This window comes from Cyrtonyx montezumae, unplaced genomic scaffold, assembly GCF_038088225.1.
Source record: "Cyrtonyx montezumae isolate F1298 unplaced genomic scaffold, pur_monq_1.0 scaffold_25, whole genome shotgun sequence".
Classification (NCBI taxonomy): Eukaryota; Metazoa; Chordata; class Aves; order Galliformes; family Odontophoridae; genus Cyrtonyx; species Cyrtonyx montezumae.
Window position 1 is genome coordinate 12,291,070 of NW_027071992.1, and position 26,233 is coordinate 12,317,302.

General features: G+C 35.1%; 1 protein-coding gene across 1 annotated transcript in view; it reads right to left on the reverse strand.

Moving 5' to 3' along the window:
• WDR70 (WD repeat domain 70) overlaps nt 1–26,233 on the reverse strand; it is a 134,183-nt gene that overhangs the window by 53,494 nt on the left and 54,456 nt on the right. Inside the window, exon 10 of the mRNA XM_065739935.1 lies at nt 3,547–3,721. Within this exon, the coding sequence (XP_065596007.1) occupies nt 3,547–3,721 (175 nt within the window). The remainder of the gene's footprint in view (nt 1–3,546; nt 3,722–26,233) is intronic.

Sequence of the window (26,233 nt, forward strand, 5' to 3'; positions counted from 1 at the left end):
AACACAAACATAAATAAATTCTCTTGTCCTTGTTGAAAAAAATTAAAAAAAAAATGAAATGATTTTTTAACCATATTATTCTGGACTGAATTCTACATTGAGAAGTAAATATCAAAGATACGACACTGATGATAGGAATCCCATTTTAATAAAATTTATTTTAAGTGCAGAGCTCCAGCATTTACAAACAGTAACTATAATCCAAATCCTGCTCAATACTATAAGTCACTATGCATCATGCAAGTACTTGTACTGCCAATGTTTCAGCTTATTAATTATTCCCAAGATACCACCATATATTAGCAGGATTCCTGTAAAGCTATCAAGTCAGATCTGGAGTAGACAGTAAACCTGCAACCAAAAGCCAGAAACTATGGGAAAAGTGGAAAGAAAAATTTCAGGGAGCTTTGTCATTCAGCTTCTGTCTGCCTGAATACAAGCATGGGCTTCGTGAACCACTAGAGTATCTTGCTACCACAACTGAAACAGCCCACCTACCACTACTCAGGCCAAGGAACTGAGTACCATTTCTGCTCTAAGAAATCCTAGATCCTCCTTCCTAGCAGAGAGAGAGCCATTTCTGCTCTCAGTTCTGTTGTTTTCATCGTCCTTCTCCTGTGGGAAAGCAGATGCCTTATGTTTTCACTGTGGCGAAGAGAAACTTCCTCCTGTGTGAATTTGGCTCTGTGCTGCAGGAATTCTTACCCTTTTCAGCATCATAAGGGATATAGCTAGAGTAGGTCAACTAACAGAAAAGAATTAAGTTGTCTAGAATCCTTCACAGACACCGATGTAACAGACAGTACAGATCATACATATGGTGAGTTGCAACATCTCGGAAGAACACCCTCCTGGATTTAGTTTGTGCTGTTACCATTGCATGCAAAGAGTGGTATGGGCTTTGAACAACAGCACTGAAATGCTCTGTGTATTTGGCCTTAAATGTCGATACGAAATCATAGAGTCAAAACAGGTCTTCATTGTATCAGGTCTGGCATGACAATACAATGAAAGAAGCTAAATGAAACTCGAAACATGCCCCTGAAATCTGGCTTGCATTCTGCTGAGAATGTGCCAGATCTGTAGACTAAAGTAATAATGCCAAATCATTCCTAATTTACAAGGATAAGAAATTATAGCAAACTATTCTCTCCTTTGAAACTAATGATTTTTGATACAGACTCAATTCAGTCTTCTTAAGTTAAACTCAAATAGAGTTTAAATTTTGACTCAAAATAAGAGCTGGTATTGTAGTATGGCAAAATTTTACAGAGTTCTACTCTTGTTTTAACAAAAGCAAATGATAACTGACAGACAAGCATTAAAAATTGTTTAAAAAAATCTAGTTAATATATATACTATGTGTTTTCTCAAGCAGCTTAATCCTACTTCTCAGTAACTCACAGCTTCATCTATTTTTCTTCTTCTACAGTGGCTTGTAACCCAAAAAGTACACCACATGGTCATGATAGAACGCTTTCAAGTGTGCCTCTGTAAGCATCCCTGCATCCTATCAGGCCAGTAAATGCTCTCAGTATGCCACTACAGGGGTCAGGATTCTTCGTAAATCCCGCTTTTAAAACATATTCCTTTGTTGTTTTTTTTCCTCACCTTTCATTCCTCCTTCCTCTCCCCTCCAGTAATGTAAAACAAAGATCTTTCTTTTCAAAATTATGTTTCAAAACATATGATGATAACTATACAGAGAGATTTCTAGTGGGTATCAACCACTTCAGGTAAGAATGCCACTAACAAGAAAAAAAAACAAAAAACAGTCCACACAGCTCCTTTGCATGAAAGTCTTAAACATTTCTTATTGACACCGAGAAAAGTGAAGGCAAAAAATCTTTTAAGCTTTAAAACCACAAATTCAAGGACAATATCAGCTTCATTTCCACTAGGAAATTGCCTTAGTCTTGCATTGGTATACAAAGGTAACCTGTTGGAAATTGCACAAGATGCACAGGATATGTCTTTAAATTATTCATAATCACCTTAAACTGCACTCAATCAGCATTGCAATATGTCACATTATAGACACACTAAAGTTCAAAAGGAAAAGCACATGAAAAAGCAGACTACCAAGACCACTATTGTTAAAACTACACCAGAAAGCTTAATATTTCAATACTGTATATGTTAAAATAAACAACATACACAGGTGATGAAAGCCAGTCTCTGAAAAATTTATTATTCTGCTAGAACAAGTTTACACTTAGGATGAATTCTCAAGCTTCATGCCATTAGGAAGTTTTACTGGGTTTATAGTGGAAATAAAAACAGAAATAAAAATAGAAGACAATCCAAAAATACAGACTGTACTTTGAATATGATCAACAGACTTTCTTTTCCTTACAGCTATACATTTCCCTTAGCCACCAACAATCAAATTTGATTCAACCTTTTAGAAAGGTTCCCTAAATTGGCTGGTTTGTTTTTTAAAATTAAATGCTGTGAAAGGTGAATTTGAATAGACTGAGGTAACTTGCATAATTCCAATATTATTTCCCTAAAACAACTGTACAATTTTCAAAGATTTATGACGCCAGTCTGATTCTTTTTTTAACTTTCCCTCATGCCTGTGTCAGAATTCCCCCATATTCTTATTTTTCCTTTCAAACAATTTTACCCTAATTTCATTCTCCTCCTATGCATGCCCTAAAAATGTGTCTCACTGGAATCAAACAGGCACTGCATCAGTTCCATGGGGAAGACGGGCATATAGGCAATATTTACTGAAAATTCAAAAGCTGTAACATTCAGATTGGTGAATTTGTGCTCCACATTCTAAAATAAAACCCTTGAGAATACACTGGTTTGTAACTACACAGAGCAACACAGAGCAGTGACAGTTCTCAAGCTCTAAACTGTTCTAAACAAGCAGAAAGAGTCATGTATGCAACACCTACCTGAAGACCATTTTGAAGTTCAGTATGAACAGAATAAATTACCAATGGAGTATATTTCATAGTTTTTCACAGCTATAGAATTGGAAACAGTCCCAGTTTTGACTCCTTATGATCACATTTCACTTCTAATAAACTGCCTGAGTTTTCCATTGTATTGAACTCACACTTTGGAAAATATATGATACTGTGTATTTAATGTGCAAGGCCATCCTTGTCCTCACGCACACTTTGATGATATTCTACTCTGCATATTATCTAAACGAATAACTGATTTCAGTAAGAAAATTTGTGAATTACTGTCTAATGTCTCCAATATCTCAAATAAAATATAGACATATATATATGTTTTAACTACATAAAACGATGGAGTTTTTTCTGAAGACACTGTATCTTAATTGAAAAATATCTGAAACGTACACATCACAGAATCACAGACTGACAAACCAAGAGTTTCCACAGTGTTAAATAGCAGCATACTGAAAAGTGTGTTGCAAAGAGTTGGGAAATATTACTTGTGAATTATTTAGCTTTCAGGAGGAAAAAAATATATAAAATATCAAAATTATTTTTATCAACTGCAGTATTCAGTACTATACACATTACAGTTTAGTATTATTATTGTGCATACATTACTTACACTCATATTCCTATCCCAGATCTGGATGGAGCCATCTTGGCAGCCAGCTGCAATAAGTTTACCATCTCTGCTATATGTGCAAGTTGTAGGAATGACTCGTTTGCCTTGAGCTGATCGTGGTTTAAACACACTTTTGTGCTTCTTCTCATTGTTAACATCCCATGTTCTTACAGTTCTGTAAATAAATGAAAATAAAAATTTGTTTTAGATTAAGTTACTGGATATGAAGTAATAATTCTTATTACATAATCTCTTATTTTCAGTATAAGTACCATATAATATTATTGAAATAAAAACCATAATAAAAACTAGCATTTAAAATATGACATGGCAGTCATGAAACTACAAGAAAACACAACTTTTCCAAATAAAATAATCACATTTACTAATATGCATGAGAGTTAACAAAAAAAAAAATCCTTTTTTCCTAAGCTTTAAAACTAACTACTACTCTTGGTTGCATACTTCGATGAATGATTACGTCATTTTCTGGTTTCGAGAAGCCTTTTTGTTTGCTTGTTTTTTGTTTCAAATATATACATGGCCCTGCATTTCTTTGATAAGTATAAGGAACTTAGTCTCAGCCACCTTACACAAGATCATTTATAAACTGCTGAGACTGTGATATTCAAGCGCTCATTTTATCACTGAAATAATTAATGTGGCAAAACACCACTTATCCTTCTAAATATGGCATTCCAACTCCTCTGTTTTTTCAATCAAATAAATAAAACTACATTTTTTAGTAGTCAGTTCTTCTAACTGAAAAACAGAGAAAACATGGCAGAACAAGTTGCAGCATATTTTAATGGGAAAAAAACAAATGATGAAGAAATAAAAGCTCACTGTGTGTTACAAAAAAATTACTAGAAGTTTGTTTCTTGGAGAAATGCACCCTTCTTGTTGAAATGTATATCTCAACTACTATTTTCTACAACTAACTAACTTAAGCCAGGCAGCTGGACTCAAAAGTCTCTTCTAACAGAACTACACTATTCTAACAATGATATCTAACAATAAATACATAAAATCATTCCCTACTGTAGAAATGAGCAAAGGTTAAAACAAAGGTATTACATAATCTTCAGGATCACTTGAAACCTGGAAGAAAAAAAGTATTAGAAATCCTTGAGAGGAATGAAGACTTCAGGAATGAGGCATACATGCTTATAGAAATCATTTTCTGAACAGATTGTTTTAGTTGCTCTGGCATAGCAAAAACTGACAAAACTTCTTTAAACCTAGAGTACTGCAGACTGGGTGGTTATTCTTAAGGCTTTCCTTTATTTTTAGAAGGCAACTTAATTATTAACTGCAACATTATTGTAATCTGTTCTACTAATCCTGTAGGTCTTCATTTCTGAGGTAAAACTGTTCTGCAAATACTAAATGATTTTTTTTTAAGTTGAGGTTTTCTCACATTATTAATAAAATACATCCTTTTTAATAGAAAAAAGAATATCTGCCTGGATTTTCAGTGTTTCTTAGATACATAAAAACATCCAAATAAGAAAGAACTAAAACACTGAGATACAGGTGGACTCTTTAAACTGTCTTAGATACAAATGTTTTCTGTCTATTTAATATGCAGAGTTCTTTCCAGATAAAAATTCAAAACTCTTCTGGCATCTAATGCAGAGAAGAGTTTCAGCATTTGGCAAAGGAAGTACGAACATTAATTTAGAAAGAAAGAAATCACTAAGTTCACAGGACAGCTCATTTGTTTAGACTATACAAACACTGCCTGCGATCCAACATGTAATTCACTGGTCTCTAGCAAAGCAAATACCACTTTACCAAGGCAGCCATTTTTTCCAGAACAAGACAAGACAAAGTGGCACAATATTAGCAGTTTCTGTCAGAGCTACAAGTCAGGCTACAAAGCTGACATCCCAATTCTAGGATAAAACAGATGAGAAAATCAGAAATAGCTCATGGAGCTATTTATAATTGTACTTTCAATGTCAGTAATCAGACATCAAAAAACCTGAAACTGAATCTCCTGTTGTTCGTAATAAAATCATTATCATTTTAAAAACTTTCCAAATCTGATATCTACAAAACATAATTTTATTGTTCTATCTGGGGATTTAGCACAAGATATTTAAATGTGCTGTTTTTGTTTAAGGTTTTTTGTTTGTTTTGTGTGGGTTTGTTGTTGTTGTTGTTTGTTTTAAGGAAACACTGCATTACAATCCATTTTCCAGGGTCACATAAAGAAACCTGTACTGCTATATTGAACAAGTTGCCATTCTTGGATAAATTCAAAACCTTACTGGGTATTGCCATGCAAGGTGATTCTTTTTGAATTATTCTGAATGGTTGAATTAGCTTTGAACTGGAGTGTAAGAACTTCTTTCCATCCTTTATCATTACATAATTCTGGATTTCTCTTTTCCTCTCCATGCTTCATCAATAACTATCTTGGTGTTCTACCTTTCAACAGGCACTCATACACATTATCCCACTGACATGTTTACTCCAAACCTATTTATTTTTCCAGTTCCTATCTCCATCAATATTCAATATTTCATTTGAACATTTTGCACTGCCAGCTCCTCTCATCCCCTGTCCACCTCTTGCTGGAAGGCTACTTTCAGCTACTTCCAGAGTTAGCATTCTCACTTTTCAGATGGTTTACCTAACAGCATGGTTACACACAGAGAAGTTTAATGCCTGTGTCTCCTTATTTGCTGTTTTGTTTAAGATTCCCCACAAGCATCACAGTTTAAAGTTCCACAAACATTCTCTGATAATCCCTCACCACACTAATTCTTTCCTCCTGCTACAGAAACACTTTTTTTCTTCTTTTAAAACCTTCAGTCCTCCACTTTTTAGGGCTCAATGACATGTCAAAACCTCAGTAACTTTAGACTACCATAAAGAATGTTCAGACTTTATTCATTTTACCTTTCAACTCATAAAAAAATAGGAAGCAACACTTCTAAAGTTCTTCCTCATACATGATGTGTGACATGTTAAAAACATTTTTGACCCCTAAATCAACTGTAGTATCAGCAAGTCAGAAGAAAAGTCTAAGATTCTTGAACCGCTGTTTCTGCCACAGACTGTTGGTCACACTCCTCCACATCATCTCCACTCCAAATCCACTCCTCCTTTCGTCTCTTCATTCAAGTCAGATCATTTAAGCATTTTTATTCATTACAGAAGTATTTCCAGGTTTTATTAAAACCTGAACATCATATTGGAAAATATCTCATAGTACAACAAACAAAATTTCTTCTTACCACATGAATCAATCTGACCGCAGTATCTGACTGTACCACCACCAATTACACCACCAAGTGTCCATACTATGTTTTATATTTTCTCCAAGACTAGTGATGGACTGGAACTCCAAAAAGACACTTTCACTGCTACATTGCATAGTCTGAGTATGACGTAGACTAATTAGTTCTGACATTCCTCTTTTACTCTCCATGCTCTGTCAATAACGATTTCAGCATCCTGTCTTTCAACAGGCCCTTTGATGCTTTGCCCCTCTGTACTGTTTACACTTGAAACTTAAATTTGAGTCTTTTTCCAGTCTCTTTCCCTCACGACATCTAATCCTTCTCAGAATTAACTCCTCCAATTCTAGCCAGAAGAAAAGACACATGCAAGAAATGAAGCACAGAAATCCAAATAATTTAACTTCAGGGATCAAGCCTTTAAAGTGGCAATATGGCAAAACAATGATAATTGTGCTTCTGTATTTCCTCTCCCTTTCTGCTTTTGACACTCAGTTCACTATGCCATAGCATAGCAAATCCAGAGACAGCAAGGAATGCTACAATTTTGAATGCCTTTATTTTACTGATCTTTTTTGTTATTGTGGTTTTTTCTTTTTTTTTTTTTTTTTTTTAATGTTTTGTTTTTACGAAATATTTTGGAGCACTTATGCCTTTTTCTCCTCCTCAGACATAAAATAATATCTGAGATCGTATCATCCAAGTCCATTTTCCCTTCCTACTCTATCTTGGGTACAATTTAGTATTTATATTGAAACTCCTAAAAGAAATTACAATTGGATTCAATCTGATCAATGCTATAAGACTCTAAAGGGTCTGAAAAGCTTCTTATTATTTCCTTAGGCCTAAATAAGAGTAGGATGAAAGAATGGTGCTGTTGCACACTATGTTGAAGCATTAGATATAGTATAATGCTAATATTTAGCTGTTGATAGCAATAACCAAGTTATTTTTGAATTCCACTGTAACAAAGGAGAACATTTCCTGAATTAGTTTCTTAGTCCCTGTGTATTTCCCTGCTTCGAAGTATTCAGTGGAAGTTTATCATTTAGTGAAATTAACATACTTGGAAATAATTTCTTAAACTATTCTTCCAACAAATAGCATTTATTTTATCACAGTCGGTTTTTATATACTGAATAATAGGCACAGTCAGAAACATTTTTAATTTCTATTTCATAAATTTATTTTCAAAGAAAACTTCTATGGAATCTGCTCCACATACATAAGTTTAAATTTAACTTTTTAAATGGTGTATTCCACATCTGCAAAACAGATTTTGTAAAGGTTTTTATGTTTGCCAAGAGTAATTCAAAGTAGCTTAGAAAAGGATGAGAATGTTTTTTTGGAAAGGTAATGTGACTATTTTCCTGACCACTGAGAATTTAAATGATCTATCCTTAAATAAACAACTAACTTAATTACTAAGATAATTTTTTCTTTATTGTTTTAAATAAATATATATATACATATATATTTTTTTACTCTTCCTGTGATTGTTTTTTTCTCTTCTTTTTTTTCCTTAATATTTGTCAACTGCTATGACTTAGTAGAATTTTCTACTATAATTAATTATCGAGTATGTTGCTGTATTACACACGTTATTAAAGGTGTTTATGTAGCTACATAACCCAGCCTGCAGCCATGGAAAAATTATGTAAGTACTGATTCACCAAGCCATTCCAAATCCCAAAACTATTTTTAATATAAAAAATCTGCCACATATAATTCCAGTAAGCTTCTCTACCTATCATATCTTCAATGCTTCTACTGAAATGCAAGTCTCCCTTGCACAACACTGAATATTATGTGAACAGTTCAGACAGTAACACCTTCACTTTTATTATGCTAGCCCAGGAGTATCAGAGGTGGATGTTGGTGCTATGGCAGTAGAGGCTGAACTTTCCCACCAATATTCCATTACATGTCGTTGCCATGTGACAGATGGCAGTAGAGAGGCAGTCTGACCAAACAAAACTAAGGGAAGCGCATATGAAGCAAAGGTGCATCACTGAATTCCTCCATGCCAAAAACATGGCACTCATTGACATTCATCATGTCTTGCTGAATTTTTATGGAGACCAAGCAGTGGGTGTGAGCCCTATTTAAGCTTCCACGGAAATAAATTAGAGGTATTACTTTTGGAGCAAGCAAAGTATTATCACTTAGTATTAACGTTATTCAGTGTAGTATATCTTTCATCAAACCAAAAGTTTGACACAGCAGAATGCATTACTTCTACAAATACACAGAAGGCTTTACACTGCAAAAAGAAGACTCAGAGGGGATCTGATCCACATCTATAAATATTTAAAGAGCGGGAGGCAAAGAGATGAGGCTGGACTCTTCTCAGCAGTGTGTGGCAACAGAACGAGGGGAAATGGCCACAAACTGAAGCATAGGAAGTTCTGCACAAATGTGCATGGGAACTTCTTCCCAGTGCAGTGACGGAGCAGTGGCACAGCTGCACAGAGAGGTGGTAGAGTCTCCTTCTCTGGAGACGTTCTAGACCCGCCTGGACGCCTACCTGTGCAACCTGGGCTAGGGAGCTGCTTTGGCAGGGGGTTGGATTCGATGACCTCTAAGACCTCCCCTTCAACCCCTACAATTCTGTGTGTGATTCTCTACAACTAGTAAATATGATGTAATGCTTATTTTTGTCATAAAATGAATTGCCTAATTTTGTGACAAAGTTTGTCTAAAATGTCTATCTTGGAAAGTTATTGTATACTTTAAAACCATCATATACATACTGCTGCCATGGAATTTACGTGCAGAACACGTATTTCCAAGTCAACATATCAGTGATAAAAAATAGATTTTAAAAAATCATAGGATCACAGAATCATTTGAGTTTGAGGGGATCTTCAAAAGTCAGCAAGTTCCAAATCCCTGCAATGAAAAGGGACACCTACAGCTAGATCAGGTTGCTCAGAGCCCCATCCAGCCTGACCTTGAATGTCTCTAGAACATTCAAGAATAAGTGTTAAAGGAAGCTGCTTTACAAAGAATTCCACTGTTTCTAAAGAAAGGTTTTTTACATCCTTTTTAATGACATATAAAAACCATCACTGGATTCCTCTAACAAAAAGGTGTTTACAGAACATGGTGAAAAGCAAACTAATGCAGAATGTGTAAAAATAACAGAAAAAATAAGAAATTGCTGACATGTCCTGTTAAAATGCACTTTGTATGTATGTTGGTACAAGAGCATGTGAGCAGAAAACTTCTAATGTTATACACTCTTCGCCCTCTTTTAGTGAAATTAAGTCTTCCGTTGAGCACATGGAACATAATGAAGATTAAATCACCTGCCAGACACTGAATAAATCATATACACAAACAGATGGTGAAATACTGAGAAACTTTCCGTACTTGTTTGGCAGTAAAACTTTTACGTAAGCTACCAGCAGATGAACACAGTTAAAATAATTCAAACCAGAGATTAGAAAAGCCACATACAACATGAGAAAAATCATAACTATGAAATAACCTGCCAATAAAATACATGCAAATTCATAATTTATACAAAATTTTCAGCTTGCTACTTAAAAGATCTCTAAATGTAAAAAAAAACCCCAAAAACCAAAAAACAAGAAATTTAACAGACATTTTATCAGAATACAAAAACAACATTATTTTTGTGATATGCAGAACAGTAATTATGAAATCGCAATTTTCTGTATTTTCAAATAATAGCAGTAGTCCTTTTGTACAAAAATTAGGGTAGGGTAGATCTTCTGTCATCATTTAAATAATTGCAGCTAAGTTATAATTACTATATGTAGCATGGTCATGGTGGAAATAGAGTCAAACCTAATAAGAATACATATAACTGCATAATGCCCGTACTTACCAGATACGTAACAGATATATTCAGGAACAAAGGTTACCCACCACTATGCCTATACAGCCCTTTTCAGGGTATGAGGACACAGTGTAAAGAAATAAGCAGAATACTTGACAGTAGCATGTCTTACTTCTGGCATAAGTCTGTTCTCATTAAAAAGATAAACTCACAAATTCATCAGATTGAGTCTTTTTTCTGTTTTGTTTTGTTTTCCCATATTAAACAATTGAACAGGCTAAAAATAGAAAGAGTCATTCCTCAAAAGTGTGAACAAATTTCCTAGAAATAAGCTATTAACCTACCACAAATGTTACCACTTTGGTATCTACACTTTACAACCAAGAACACAGATTTAGAAAAACTGCTTTTTTCACTCAGTCGTTCAGCCTCCTTATTCTCCAAGGCTATCAATAGCTAATTAAGCCCTTAACCATGCACTGACAAACAAGGATACATCACTTAAGGACAACTTTCCAATGTTTCATGATTTGCATGACAGATGAAAAGTGCCCACAGAGAATGTGTCATGGTTTTATGATTTTTGGTACTGGTATTCCACATCATAACATCATGTAGTGCATTTGAAGTTAAAGAGCTCCAGCTCCATGGATCATCGATAGTTCCAGGTCTAGCTGTCTCAGAAGAGAAGAATTTAATTCCCCAGAGGACTTTGTGATGCTTTATATTTTTACTTATTTATGCTCAGAGGGAAAGATAAAAACTGTCTGCAGTCACAGGACACTCTCTTTCCTTTGGGATGGACTCAGTGGGTGCTCAGTGGGTGCTCGCTGCCATCCGCCTTCAGCGTTAGCGTAAGGCCTTCGGTTTATCGGACACTCTCTCTTGCTCATTTTATTTGATTTATTAGCTTCAAATCCAATTATATTATATTATATTGTGTTATTTTGCTTTCTGATACCTTATTTAGTAAATTAGCTTTCCTACTCAGATCGTTGCCGCTGTTTTGTTTCTAGGCCCATCTCCCATTTTCCTTTTCCCTTTCCCCCCTCCCCTTTCCTGGGGTGTGGGTACGTGGGTCCCCCACACCAATTGTCACGGAACCAGGTCGAACCTGCCCGTAAACTGTTGACAGAATGTAAGTGGAGTTGGTGACAAAATAGAGTAAAAACAATGCATGCTCTCAATTTTTAAATCAGGACAGTAGTTTCAGTAAGCACGCTATAATGTGTTTGCACATTATGTATTTATTGCACGTATTTCTTTCTAAGGACCTGTCCAAGATGAGGGAAAACAATCTTGTGGAATTTCACACACACAACCAAGTTAATTGTTACATCTTTCAAAACCTGAAAATTCTAGAGCTTTAACAAGTACGTGCAGCTCATCAAAACAACCAGTTCAAAATTTTCATCAATCTCAACAGTGAAAGATTAGAGAAACTAGATGTATAGATCACATTAGCAGAGAGAAGGAATAACAAAATACAAAACAAGAAATAATTTACATTATAAATGTAGGCAGATTACATTTTTCAACTAGACCAGCAGTCATCAAATGAAAGCACAAGAAAGAGAATCCTGTCACATTAATGGGAAGTTTTCACAATGGATCATCAAAGAAATTCTGAGATTCTACTCTGGACTTTCTTTTGAATTGCCACTGAGCTATACTGTACAATTCAAAATGCACATAAATATTTTGTTCCAGGCTTTAATTTAAAGACATTGAAATTCTGAATATTTGAAATTAAATCAGGAAGTTTCATTTGAAATCTAAAAAACAATTTCATTTTCTGAAAAGATCCTGTTATCATACTTTTTTTTTCAAGAGTCTCAAAACTTTAAAATACACTGAAAAATAATTTGATTTCTTTTATCAGATTTGTTTTGCTAAATGTATAGATAAAATAGTTACTTGTAATCAAAGTATTGTTACATAGGTTCATAAGGTTGGAAAGGACCTACAAGATCATCTAGTCCAACCATCCTCCTATCACTATCCCTACCCAACTACTAAATCAAATCCCTTAGCACCTCATCTAAACGCTTCTTGAACAGCGCTAGGGATGGTGCCTCAACCACCTCCCTAGGCAGGCCATTCCAGTGCCTGACCACTCTTGCAGAGAAAAAATGTTTCCTCAGGTCTAATCTAAATCTTCTCCAGTGCAACTTGTGGCCATTCTCTCTCGTCCTGTCATTATTTATCAGGGAGAAGAGGCCCACCCCCTCCTCACCACAACCCCCCTTCAGGAAGTGGTAGAGTGCAATAAGGTCTCCTCTGAGCCTCCTCTTCTCCAGACTGAACAATCCCAGCTCCCTCAGCCGCTCCTCATAAGACTTGTGCTCCAGACCCCTCCCCAGTTTTGTTGCCCTTCTCTGAACACGCTCCAGGGCCTCAATGTCCTTGTAGTGAGGGGCCCAAAACTGAACACAGTACTCGAGGTGCGGCCATACCAGAGCTGAGTACAGGGGGATGATCACCTCCCTGCTCCTGGTGGCTACACTATTTCTAATACAGGCCAGGATGCTGTTGGCCTTCTTGGCCACCTGGGCACACTGCCGGCTCATGTTGAGCCGAGCATCAACCAACACCCCCAGGTCCTTTTCCTCTCTACATTCTTCAAGCCATTCTGCCCCAAGCCTATAGCATTGCATGGGGTTATTATGGCCAAAGTGCAGGACCCGGCACTTGGCCTTATTGAACCTCAAATAATAATAACAAGCAGATAAAAATACATTATAATACATAATAGATCTTTTCTACTAAGTAACGAGGATATCAGCAATCTGATTTCAATGTAATTTCTATCCTGGAAGACAGTATAACATGTTAAAATTCAGATCGTATACAGAATCACAGAAGATCCAGACAAATGAAAATGAAAGATATAAAATTTGGTTTAAAAAAAACAAAATAAGCCACCAATACTGTATGTCTTTTCCATTAATATATGTGTTTTCCATACTAATTCCAGCAAAGTTACTAATGCTCAGTAGGATTTTCCTCAAATAAAAACAAATAGTCTGAACCTAAAATAAAACAAAAAGCTTGGTTAACTTCAGGAGAAATAAATAAATAAATGAGAATAAAATAATAGTAAAAATCGAAAAAGGAATAATATAACAGTGAAGAAAACTACACTAAAATTACACTAAAAATAGAAAAACTACAAGTGTTAAACTGAGTTAACTACTGGACAGAAAGCAGGCTAGGAGTAGCAGAGGGTGTGAAGGTATGCAGTAATTATTCAAATAAGAGTGCATACATCTAATGAATAAAGACAAGCATTCTACATATTCAGTACTGTTTAGAATCAAATGCTGTTGGAAAACGGTGATTACATTTAGAGTACAGTATCGTTTTCCAAGGAAAAACAAAACAGCACCAAGAACCAATGCACAAGAGTAAATTACATAGAAGAATGTTAAAAAAAAGCTTTACATATTACTGGAGAATACACTCCACAACCTTAACTATGTTCAAATTCTGCAGGTGAAAAATTGTAAGGTATATTAACTAGACACTCAAAAGAGTGACACAGAAAAAGTCTCTTCATATTTAGAAATTAAACGCATATACTGAAAACAAGTTGTTCAGCTCACTGATTAATCAATGATAATTAATGCAAATGTTCTAATCTCTCCAGGTTATGACTTTTTTCTCCTTGAGTAATTTTTCTCAAAATAGATATAACGGATTTAAGTTATTTGACATATCTCCTTCCCTAGTCCACTGTACAGGCAAAAACTGTACATGCTCAGTGTGTCTGAATTCCATGTAAACCTTTCTTCCCTCGCAGTACATTCCTACAACATGGAATATATTTGACTGTTTTGTATTAATGATGAGTAAACGGACAACTGGGCTGCACCAAAGGAAGAAAAGATTCTTAAGGATTTTCTGCTGGTACTGACAGCTAATTTGTTTTGTTTCTCATTGAAATAAATAAATATGATAAATTAAAGAGATGGTTTTCCTTTGCATAAGCCATTAAATTTGAAATCAGTGACATCTACATCTAAGCATACTAGTTCAGTTCTAAACAGCAAAGTACCTGTGCAAGTCTTCAAAAAATCATCTAAGGGATGGATTAAAGAACAATCCCCCTTAGACCTTTTAATCCAATGGGTAACAAGTTCAGTGATTTTAATAAATCATATCAATTATTTGAAAAAGTGTGTGGTTCAAGTGCTGAATATTTATTTTCCCTTGTGGTCTTTGCAAATAAGAGTTCCTCTTTCAGAATTTAGACTGATCCTGAAAGATCTGTTTGCACACAGAGCAGGAAACATGCAGTAACATTGGGAGCAACCCACCTTTGTATGGAGATCAGCAAGAATAAGTGAGCACAGACCCAACACAAGGAAGAAGAGCCACGCAAAGGAAAACAAATTCTTAGGTAGGCTACAAAGTTTGTACATCTACAGATTATCATTCAGCTTCTCAGCTGAATTCTCATATCAGAGCCCAGTATTATATTTCTTACTTACTTGGAGTTTATGCTGTACTGGGCTACTTTAAGAACCAAGCACTGGTATTTTCCTAAGATTATGTAGCATTTTACAAAAACCACAAAGGCCTTTATTTATTATCTCAGCAACATTTAACTTCAACGTTATTATTTCTATACAGAACATCAGACAAATTAAGATATTACATGGTGGATGTCTAAGAACCGTGACAGTAAAAGGAGGTACAACATTTTACAAATGGGGCAAGAATGTAATCAACTCAGACCTCATCTCCTATTTAGTAAAGATAAGAATGGGATGTAAATCAATCTCGCTATGGGGTACATCAGATTAAGATCAAAGGGAAAGACTTTTGGTAAAGCACATCTCCACAGTTCAAGTTACTATCACCTGCACAAACTGAAATGACTCAAGAGCAGTCTTGCATGATATAGAAAAAGCAGCAAGGGAAAAATCACTAAAAACAGATGCTTTCATGATTACTCATGACTATAAAAGAGTTATCTTTTGGATCACAAACTCTACTCCACCCCAGTAAATATTTTTGATTGATATCAACATTCAGCAGTGATAGTCATTAAACTAGTCAAAAATCTATTGAAATTTAAATTTAAGCAATTAAATAATTCTAATCTCTCAAAATCAGCAGATACTATAGACATTACAATCAGTCTTCATGATGACTTCTGCAGCCGCCTTAGATCTCTGTCTCACTGCCATGTTTCTACAGCTCTACTAGCAACAAACAGCATAAATCAAACAGACATAAAAAAATAAAGGTAGCTTATTGTAATTTTTTAATCTATTGTTGTTTTTAAAGATTTCTAATCTATTCTAAACAATGCAGAGTATAACTCCACAGATTAACTATGTACCTTGGGCAACCAAAACCCTTAAAAGTGAGTTTATGTTACTGTATAATTTCCACAAAAGAAATCCAAAAAGCTACTAAAGATCAAGCCAAAATGCAGGACATAAAACTTGAAGTAAACACAAACCTCTGCTTTTATCATGTTATATGAAATACACAAAAAATCTCCATCATAAAAATATTAGATAGGAAGGCAGTATGTTTACTAGAGATAGACGGGTGATGCTTTCCTGTAGATCTCAACAATGTGGTCCCTTGTCAGTCTGGATAAGCACACACACAGTCATTTTCTCATACAGTCACCACCATCCTCTGCTCACATCATAATACTGCCGTACTACAGAAATCCCTACATTCTTTTTCACCCTTTGTGTAAGGCTGAAAGTCGAAAGCAGAAAGTTACCAGACAAAAAGATTATATTACTTCTAAGAATGAAAACTAAGAGAAGCATTCTCTCTTACTAATAACATTCTCCATCTGGGGGGAAATGTTTATTATTGTTTTGCTGGAGTTGGAAATGTGTACATTTTGAAATACTAAAGGCAATACACAAACAGCCTGGAAAACATTTTAGCAAGCTTTTCTTTCCTTAAAAAGAGATGACCAAAGAAGAGACTTGTTTCAGAGCCCAGGGAGGTAGAACATTCATATCTGTAGACTTTCAGCATATTCCTTTGTAGTACTCTCATTTTCTGCCTGCCTTAAACCCTGAAATTTCAATCTGTTTAGAAATTCACATTCTCATTTACTACACAGCCTTGTGCTACCTGATAAACTTGATTTAAGTTGGCTCTGCTGCAAGCAGAGGATTGATCACATCCAAATGTCTTTTTCAGCCTAATTTATTCTGAGACTCCAAGCAACTAAAAAATAGTTTTCTACAATGCATATCAATATTCTTGGAAGAATCCATGCTTCTTCTGAATATCTATAGATTCAATGAACCAATAGAAATATCTTTAAACTCTAGTCTAGAAATGCACTTGAAATCAATTCAAGGACACAAAAATAGCATCAATAGATTTGTCTTCAGAAGCTACTGGCAGGTGTACTAAAATTAAGAATGAATACCGGGAAAACTGCAGAAGCTTGAAATGGTGATTCATGTCTGTTTCTCCTACATATTGCTGTGCCACATCTTTCCTTTTTCACACCTTTCCTTGCTCACGACTTCATGCTCTTAGTTAACAAGCAGCTTTCCCCACACCTATTTGGACATTTCATAGCAGTATGGGTTTAACTCCCTGAAAGTGCTCCTACAGACATCAATCAACTAATAACATTTCTCAACTCCATTTTCAGCTAGGTATGGATTCCTACTCAGTAATTCTGCTGCACTTCAGATGAGTGTAAATGCCCAACTCTAAACTTGCTTTTTACTTAGGAAAACAACGAAATTCATATTTCTTTTTTAATTCCATGAGCAAAAGGTAGCTTCAGGATGCTTTACATTCAGCTTCTTCCTAGTATGACAAATGTAGCAATGAGAATTCTCCAAAAATAAGCCGTTAATGGAATTCAGTCTCTAATTGTTGTATGTTCTTATGTTTAAAAGACAAATACATTTTTTCTTGAAGGAGAAGAGCCCTCACTAGCAGAAACAATTGTGTTCAATTGCTAGTTCAAGACCGAATTTGGTCCTTTGCACAATTTCATAATTCCTAACACACCGACTTTTGTGGAAACATAACACATCTTTTAGAATTAATTGAGACCTCCTCTTGCGTTTTTTTGTTTGTTTTTTGTGACCAGTTGCTTAGACTTAGAACCCAATATTGATTTCATACAGCCCAGGATAGAATTTCCTAAATTCAGGTCTAACTTAAAAGACATGGACCACCTTGTTTAAAATTAAATACAGCTACTGCAGACAAGTCAATGTCAGAAATGTAACTTTACCTGAAAATTCTAAAAAACCTTTTGGTGAAATTCTGTTAAGTTGTAAACAAAGATTACAAAATCACTTTTATTTCCAAATTGAAGGTGGAAAGGGTGTTCTCATGTCACATCTGTTGGCACATGAACAACATCGCGTTCTTAATAACATCACTGAGTTTAAGCACACAAGATCTGTGTATGTCAGACTACTTTGAAGAAACTACAAATCCTTAATCTATGGTCCATTGCCACTCAGCATATTCCCTATTTTTTTCCAGTGTGAATTTCTCTGACTTACACTGCTAGACAGACCAAGCCTCCACTGTTCTGCAAAAAAAGTCGGAAGCTGTGGATAATATGAAATCCTAATGTTACCATTTTCAAAGAAATATATTGATCTAGTCTTGGAATCATGAAACAAGATAAGGAACAGAATCTTGAAATTAGGCAATCAAAGTAAAATGCTTAATGAAAAAACTGAACCTTAACAACAAAAAAACCAACAGTATTTATGTGAGCAGCAATGTCAAAAACACTGGATGAATCAAACTATGCAACTACACTTCAACTATGCAAGACTGCAATTAAGAGTTCTGTCTGTATGCCCTCGTATATGCCCATGTACATGGATTTTAAAATTAAAACTATTCCATAGGACCTAGGGATTAAGCATAAATCACACTTCCACTGAGTCCATACAATAACAAGACTTAAATAAATAAATGAGAAAAAAAAGCACAATTTCAAGTAACACGTTTTGGTCCCCGGTTTTTCCACTTTGCAATAAGAACTTTTTATTCTATTTTAGATCTTCAGTTCTTAAGGTAGATAAACAATCTGAAATTGTTTGCACCCTTTTGTGTAGTAAAAATGTCTGTTGAAAAAGTCTGAAATGCAAGCTGTTATAAGTGACTGCATTTTTTATTGCAGCAGCTAACATTTTAATCAAGGAAAACTTCAGAAAAATATTAATATAAACATACATAGTTTATAAAGACGAAAATAGCTTTGCTAACCCTTTTGTAAACATACAGCTTTCAGCAAGGGCCAGCACAGTCATTACTCAAACTCCTCTTAACCAGGCCTGCTCATTTGCTGTGCTTTCTTAATCAGCTCTGTGCTGAATGTGTCTATAAATAGATAAGTTAATCCAGGAAAAGCTATCCTCACATATTTGGAGTGGACTTCACACCTTTACACATATCAAGACAAAAAGCAAATTCTTATGCCAGTGCCGTGTGTTACTAGACACATGCAAGGTAGTGGTAACCTCCTGATGAAAGCATTCCTACATTTCAAACAAATCTCCGGAGGCAATTTTTCCAAATACTTTTAACTTTGACAAATCTGATGAGGTTTTCACAAGAGCAACAGAACTATGCCCCAACACAACCACAATGTTCCCTTTTCCTGACTATTACCACACTTTTATGCCAAAGGATGAGAACTTAAGCTGTCCCAGAGATAAGAATAAGAAAAGACACCAAAACCTAACAGAATTAAAACATATAAATCACAAGTCTCCTTATTTGAAACAGTTGGATTGGTATGGTTTAAATAAGAATAAAATTAAAATAAACCAACTCTATAAGTCTAGATAAGTTGAGCACAGAAATCCTCCAATTTAACTTCATTTCCAGAAATGTCAATTCTGCTTTATTTTTGTCTGATGCAACTCCTCAGAACACGGTTTTCAATATTCTCCACACTAATTTAATCTAAGTATTTAAGCAGTAACTCAACACTACACAGGGAGTCTCAAATAAAGTTCCATGGGAGTCCAACCTTCTGGCTTGCCTGAGCCACACTTGAGTGAACAGGAATTGTCTTGGGCCACTTACACAAAGGTCGCTCCAAAAGTAATGCCTCTCATTCATTTCCATGAAAACAACAACTGATGTAACGAGCACAAGAATACTGTTTGATAGACCAAGTTCTCAGCCCCAAAGCACTAATTTGCAACATAGTTATCACCATTAGTTGTGCATTATTTTTTTTTTGCCAGTGATGAACGTGAATAGCATACTCCTAGAAGTCTGCATCATTAGAGGTGATGCATTCTAATTGTTACCACTGCTGAAACGTAACACTGATCGTCTCGCCGCACTCACACCCATACATGTTCATCCATAAGTATTCAGGTAGCACCATGAATGTCAGTGAATTCCTTTTTTTCTCTGTGGAAGAATTCAAATGCACAGTTGTGGTGTCAGACATCACTGCCCTTCTGCTGCAGTCTGTGACACATGACCTCTGATGTTGCAGGACAACATAATAGAACAGGAGGCATTACTTTCACGGCAGACCTCATTAACTATGTAATAACATAGTTAATAACACTTATTTTAATCTTTAACATATTTAAAGCAACAGAAACACAGAACTAGTGGGATACGTGATCTTGATTTTGAAAAACTAACGCATCAATCCATGGTACAATGGCAGTGGCTGCAATTTTTAGCGAGTTCTCAAGGTGTTGTCAGAGACTGTTGATGAAATTTTACTCCTACTGTATTTCAACCTTGAAACCAGTTGGCCACCAATGCACATACTGTCAAAAAGTAATGACATGAATAAGGCATGATTGTGAAGGGAGGGATGTTTTTCTCTGGTAGGATGGAGCTTATAAAAGCAAAGAGACACAATCAGATTTTTGGATGTCTGACTGCAACTCTATATACTCCATTCAAAAACTGCCAGGTCATGTATTTATGTCGACTGTAAACGGAGTCGCAAATGTACCAAAAAAAGATGACTTTTTCTGCAATCTCAAAACTTCTTCTCAAATTTCTTTACCAAAATGGGAAGCGCATCTGCATACTTTCTGCTGCACACAGGGCTGTGTTTAGGCAACGAACCAAAACACACACAACTCTTTGCTGCACGTTGAGCTGCACTGCCCTGCACCCCGGATGCAGATCACGCAGCACTCCCTGCTCATCAAAGACGTCTGGCCACTGCGAAGTAGTGGTGTGCACCCAGGGCCAGGCTGGGGAGGGCAACTCAGTGAGCAAAGCCACAAGTGACATAGGGCAGGAGCCTGGCCACAGTGCCAACTGTACTGAGACACATGAGGCCTGCAGGCTGGTCATGATTGGGTTAAACGAGGTTGGTGTGGAAGTTGTATTTTACACTGGTCATGACTGTGACAACAACCTCAAATCTCTAACAGTCAATGAGAAAAAAGATACTGAGGAAATTATTTTATCTCAAGTGCCAAGCTCTTAAGCTTTGTATTCTCTGTATTTACTTACACACCCTAAATATGGAAATACTGGGTTTCCTTGAAGCCGTATATTGTTATTTATCCTAGCTCTACCTTTCTTCTTGCTTTGACGTTTATGAACGCAGCACCAGTTACATACATTTGCCATTCAGTTCCACATAATACCTGCAATACTTTAACAGTGCATTCTTTAAGCTAACTGCCTTTAAGCTAATTCATAAATGGTCAACATGAGAAATAAAACTTGTAGGGCTCAGTACCTTAAATTTGCCCTACTTTACAGCACTGAATGCGCATGGAATATTTTATTTCATATAATTACATGCATTTTCATGGAAGGCAGATCTACCGCATCTCTACTGCTTTTTGCAGCCTTGACTACTTTATGTAAGATCATAAACTCTTGAAACTGGTACACAGTGCAAGTATTTCAGTTTTCACTGAAACCACAAAGGCTCAGAAACAAGGATGTAAATAAACAACTTGTTAGTATTTAGCTCATTCGGATTTTCAGTAAACAAATGTTAATATATATCTACTTGAAAATCTTGCATTGCCTAACACATTATCATGTGGTTGTTTCAATGCTAAATTATTCATTTCATATCAATCTGATACAGTGGTGAGCCTTCAGAGCAAACCACTACTATCCTTCAGGAAGAAGCTAATGTTCACAAAACTTAGTCCACTAATTCCATAAAAACCTTTACCAGAAGATGCAAAAATTGTGACGTTTAGAATTGAAACAGCAGCTTTATAGTGTTCCCTAAAATATCAAAACCGCTGAAAGCAAGCAGTACTTCTATTGTTTTTTATGCACAATTCTTCAGGAGTCTAGTAATGTTATCTAGATCCTTCTAAATGTAGGTGCTCAGCTCAACAACTTGCCATTCTACACTCAGTAGAGTAACTACTGGACTGCTAGCCCTCATGTAAATAAGCCTAAGTTACAAAGTACATAAGAAATCCTTTGCCTACTTGGAGAACTTTCTACAGCAAGTAATTCCTGGCCATATACTGTATGAGTGCACTTACGTTTGCACCATACTTGCCCAATGACCTTAAAAATTAATGAAATAATAAATTCCAATGGAAATGTTAAAGACATGTTTGGACAAATCATGATCATACAGATACAGAATAAAATTAATTATCACTGTAATTATAAAGAATATATATTAAAAAATCACTGAAATAATTCTAGAATTTTTGCTGACAAAAACTCTTCAAGTTATTCACTGAAGTTTAAAAATGTTGACAATAATTGAATAATTAATGCTTGTGTTCAACAAAAATAAAAAAAATTAAAAAAAGGGGAAGATATCTCTGTACCTGTATTTGGTTAAATACACTTTTAGTTCACTGTGAGTCACACAACAAAAGGAACTATGAATAAGTAAAAGTAAATTATTTATTTTGAAGGAAGGAATGTATATGGACTAGTAAGCTTATGATGACAAAAGAAGATCTGCATCCTATCTCACCAGAAGTTCAATCGCTGAAGACTGAAATGTTTGCGAGTGAGTTTTAAGTCATGGCACCAATGAATATATATCTTAATTGTAAACTTCCATTTAAGTTTTCCTTATCATAGATACTATTCAGTTTTGCTCATTAATCAGTTATTTTCTGTCCTGGTGGACTGAAGATTTCAGAAACACTTCTGGAAACATGTCAAGAAACAAAAGGTTTCTAAATAAAAAATAATCCCTCTGAAGAGAAATTATTAGTAGAAAAGTTGAATGATAAAATTAGCTTAAAAATTAATGCTGTAAAGAGACTGTAAAGCAAACAAATTGGGAGTAATTTGGAAATGGCAAGAAGGAAAAAAAAGAAGGTAAAAAGTCAATGACAAATTAGTAATACTGTGAAGGCAAACTGATTTTGAAGCGAGAAAATGTACAACTAAAATACTGTTTTACTTCCCCTAACATACTACAAAAAGAAACAAAAAAAAGCCTTTAGGACTGCTTGGTGCCAGAAATTTCAAATGGGCAGCTCTGTTAGAATCAAAAGGATCAATGAATTTCTATTAAATGCAGGATCAAATTTTTTCTCTGAAATTCTTCATTTTTACTGTCTTTCAACATCTTTTTTAGGCTATTGTTAGTGGAACTTGACTCAGAACTATCAGGTGCAATCTCAGTGATAACTGCCAAGCAGAATACTAACAAAATATCTTTTAACAATGTCATTACCAAAAGTTAATTCTCTGAATACATTTTTAAAAGATGTGCATCTGTTGTTCTGTACCTCCACAGTAAGAACTTATGTACAGTTAACAGAAGATAACTTTCAGAAAATGTGTCCAATTTTAAAAAATATTCTTCTCCATGTATGACCTTGCAGACTCTTGGCTTCACCTAGCTGATCAATCAATCAGCTTTCACTGTCACTAATTAACAGTTACTGTTCATGTTTTAAAATATACTCTAATTTATGAAAGTATAAAAATTATGAATTAATTCTGAAATCTCTTGAAACGGCATTAAAAATATATTGCTTTAATTATTTTCAGTTATCAGTTTAAAGATCACTTGCAATTAAGCAATCCAACTTGTATGTGCCAAAGGCTGAACATCTACTAACAAAAGCAATTCTTCAAGTTCAAAACAAAACTTACTGCAAGTAATAGAAAAATATCCAACACATTTTGGACTGTAATTTACTGCTTGTAACATACTCATGGCTAAAGTATAACATTTTTAACTAAGTTTGATCAAATGAACAACAGAAGTTTTGCTCGCAAAAAAGAATTTTATGAGCCATTCTACTGCACTTATGAAATGGGATTTATTAGGCTTAAATGGTATTTTTAGAACTGAAATTATTTCAGACCAACTAGTATGCAGTGAAACCACACACCTTTGAAAAGAGTACCTATTAAGAAATCCAATTTCAGTCTGCTCCAATACATGTAATTAAAAACAAATACTACGCTATGTGCAACTTTTTTATATAAAATATCAGTGGGATTTTATCTAAAAAAGTATTTATATAATGTAAGGAAACTGATAAGAGGAACAAATTAAAATTTTATTATGCATACAGTGAAATTACCTGCAATTCAAACTGTCAAAAACCCAAAGCAAATATTTTCCTAATATTTCAATCTGAAGGATATTAACTATCATTAGTCATTTACTGCATAACTTTAAAACTGAATCAGATTTAAACATGAATGGTGGGGATTTAATTTTATTTTCTTAGACAGAATGCACGTTTATCTTTGTAAGCAAAAGCGCCAAAATAAATTCCTGTCTACCCTACTTTAATTTCTCATTATCAAACAAAAACATTTGAGTTTGCTTTACTAAGGCTATTGTACTTCCATTTATTACTAGAATAACCAGGGAATTCTGATCATTAAAACAAGATGTGTATCTCATGAGAAAATCGTCCCTTAAAATTGAGTTAAAGGTTAAAATTAACCCATGAATACTTCAGAGGAAAGAATTTCATCTACATGTAGTAAGAGACATAATCAATTTTTCATGGGAGACAACAAGAAAGGAAATTGCTAGAGTGAAATCTACTTGTATATCAAAGTCATCACAATGGAATTGTCTGCTTAAAAATCTATGTATGACTCAAAAAAAAAAAAAAAAAAAAAAAAAGAAAGAAACACATGGGAAATTTACTATCAATTTTAAAAATAGCAAATTCCTGCCCCCTTCCCTGTCTTCCCTAGCCCTGAGGCTAAGCTGATAGAACTACTAAAGCTTCCAGCCTCCTGTCATTTTTATCCTGTCAGAAGTTATTTACCCCTCAGATCTGCTAACAGGGCCGCTCAAAATTATTATTCAACCCACCTCAGTCAAAATGAGCCAAGACCAGAAAAGATGTAATAATTAACCAGCTTTTGCAATCTGTCTCATTCTGACAGAAAAGAGATAGGGAACAATTCCCAAGGAAAGCTTATCCATATAATGTAAATTTTCCACGATGTCAAGTGAAATACTAACTGTTCCACAACAAGAAAAGCAAATGCCTGCATTGCAACTATGGCCTTTGCATGCTAAACAAAGAAAGTTTATGCATTTCAAACTTCCTTTGAAAAGGTTGTTCCTTCTTGCTATGGTCATCGCACAGTTCCAAAAAGGAACAAATTGTTTAAAAACATTGAAGTACTGCAAATATCTAAACTCTATATCTGCTAGATACACCAACCCCCCCTTTTTTTTTTAATTTATATTTTCATCACAAAATGAAAGACGACACAAAATAAGAACTTTCAGCAGTTCAGCCATAACTGAATCACAGAGACAGAAAGGGACCTCAAGAGATCACTGAGTCCAACCTCCTGCTAAAGAAGGTACTCCACAGTAGGTCAAACAGGTAGACACTCAGCCACATCTTGAATATCTACATAGAAGGAGACTCCACAAACTCTCAGGACAACCTGTTCCAGCACTATCTCACCTTCACATAAAGAATTTCTTCTGCATGTTAGTATGGAACTTTCTATGCTCAAGTTTTAGGCAATTAGTTCTTGTCCTGTAGCCACACAGCACTGAAAAGAACCTGGCTGATGAGGTGCCTCCCACCTCCTTTTAGATACTTATCTTTATTATATACTCTCTCAGACTTGTTTTACCCAGGCTGAACAGATCCAGGTTGCTCAGCCTTTCCTTCTAACTTCAGAATTTCATCTTTATATGGAGTATTTTGTATGAAGTCCATGTACTTGAAATAATTTTGCAGGTTTTCTTGTTTGATTCGTTTTTTGTTATTTACCTTCTTTTTCCTCCATGATATGATAGACGCCCAAACCATATTACAGATCTGCAAAATTCAGTTTTCTCACCTCAATATAATTTGCTTTCACTTCCCAATAAAGGAGTGTGTTACAACTGGATATACTACAGGGTAACTTTTTTGGAGAGTACTAACTTTGTACATCAGCGTAAATCCTACACTCTACAACATGTAGCTTGTTTTACAAAGCAAATCCAGAAACTATACAGAAGCACAGGATTAAGACTGCAATTAAATATTTTTTAATTTATTCCCTAGACAAAGATGGAATGGTAGTAATTAGTTTCAAACACGCTTTGCCAACTGGTCTTCAAAATTATGAAGAAAGGCAATGCTGAAAACTAGATTCTAAGAGAAAGTTTATACAAGCACTTTGGTACTGGTCTTGGCACTTGTATCTGGCTGCTCCCTGCTGTTTT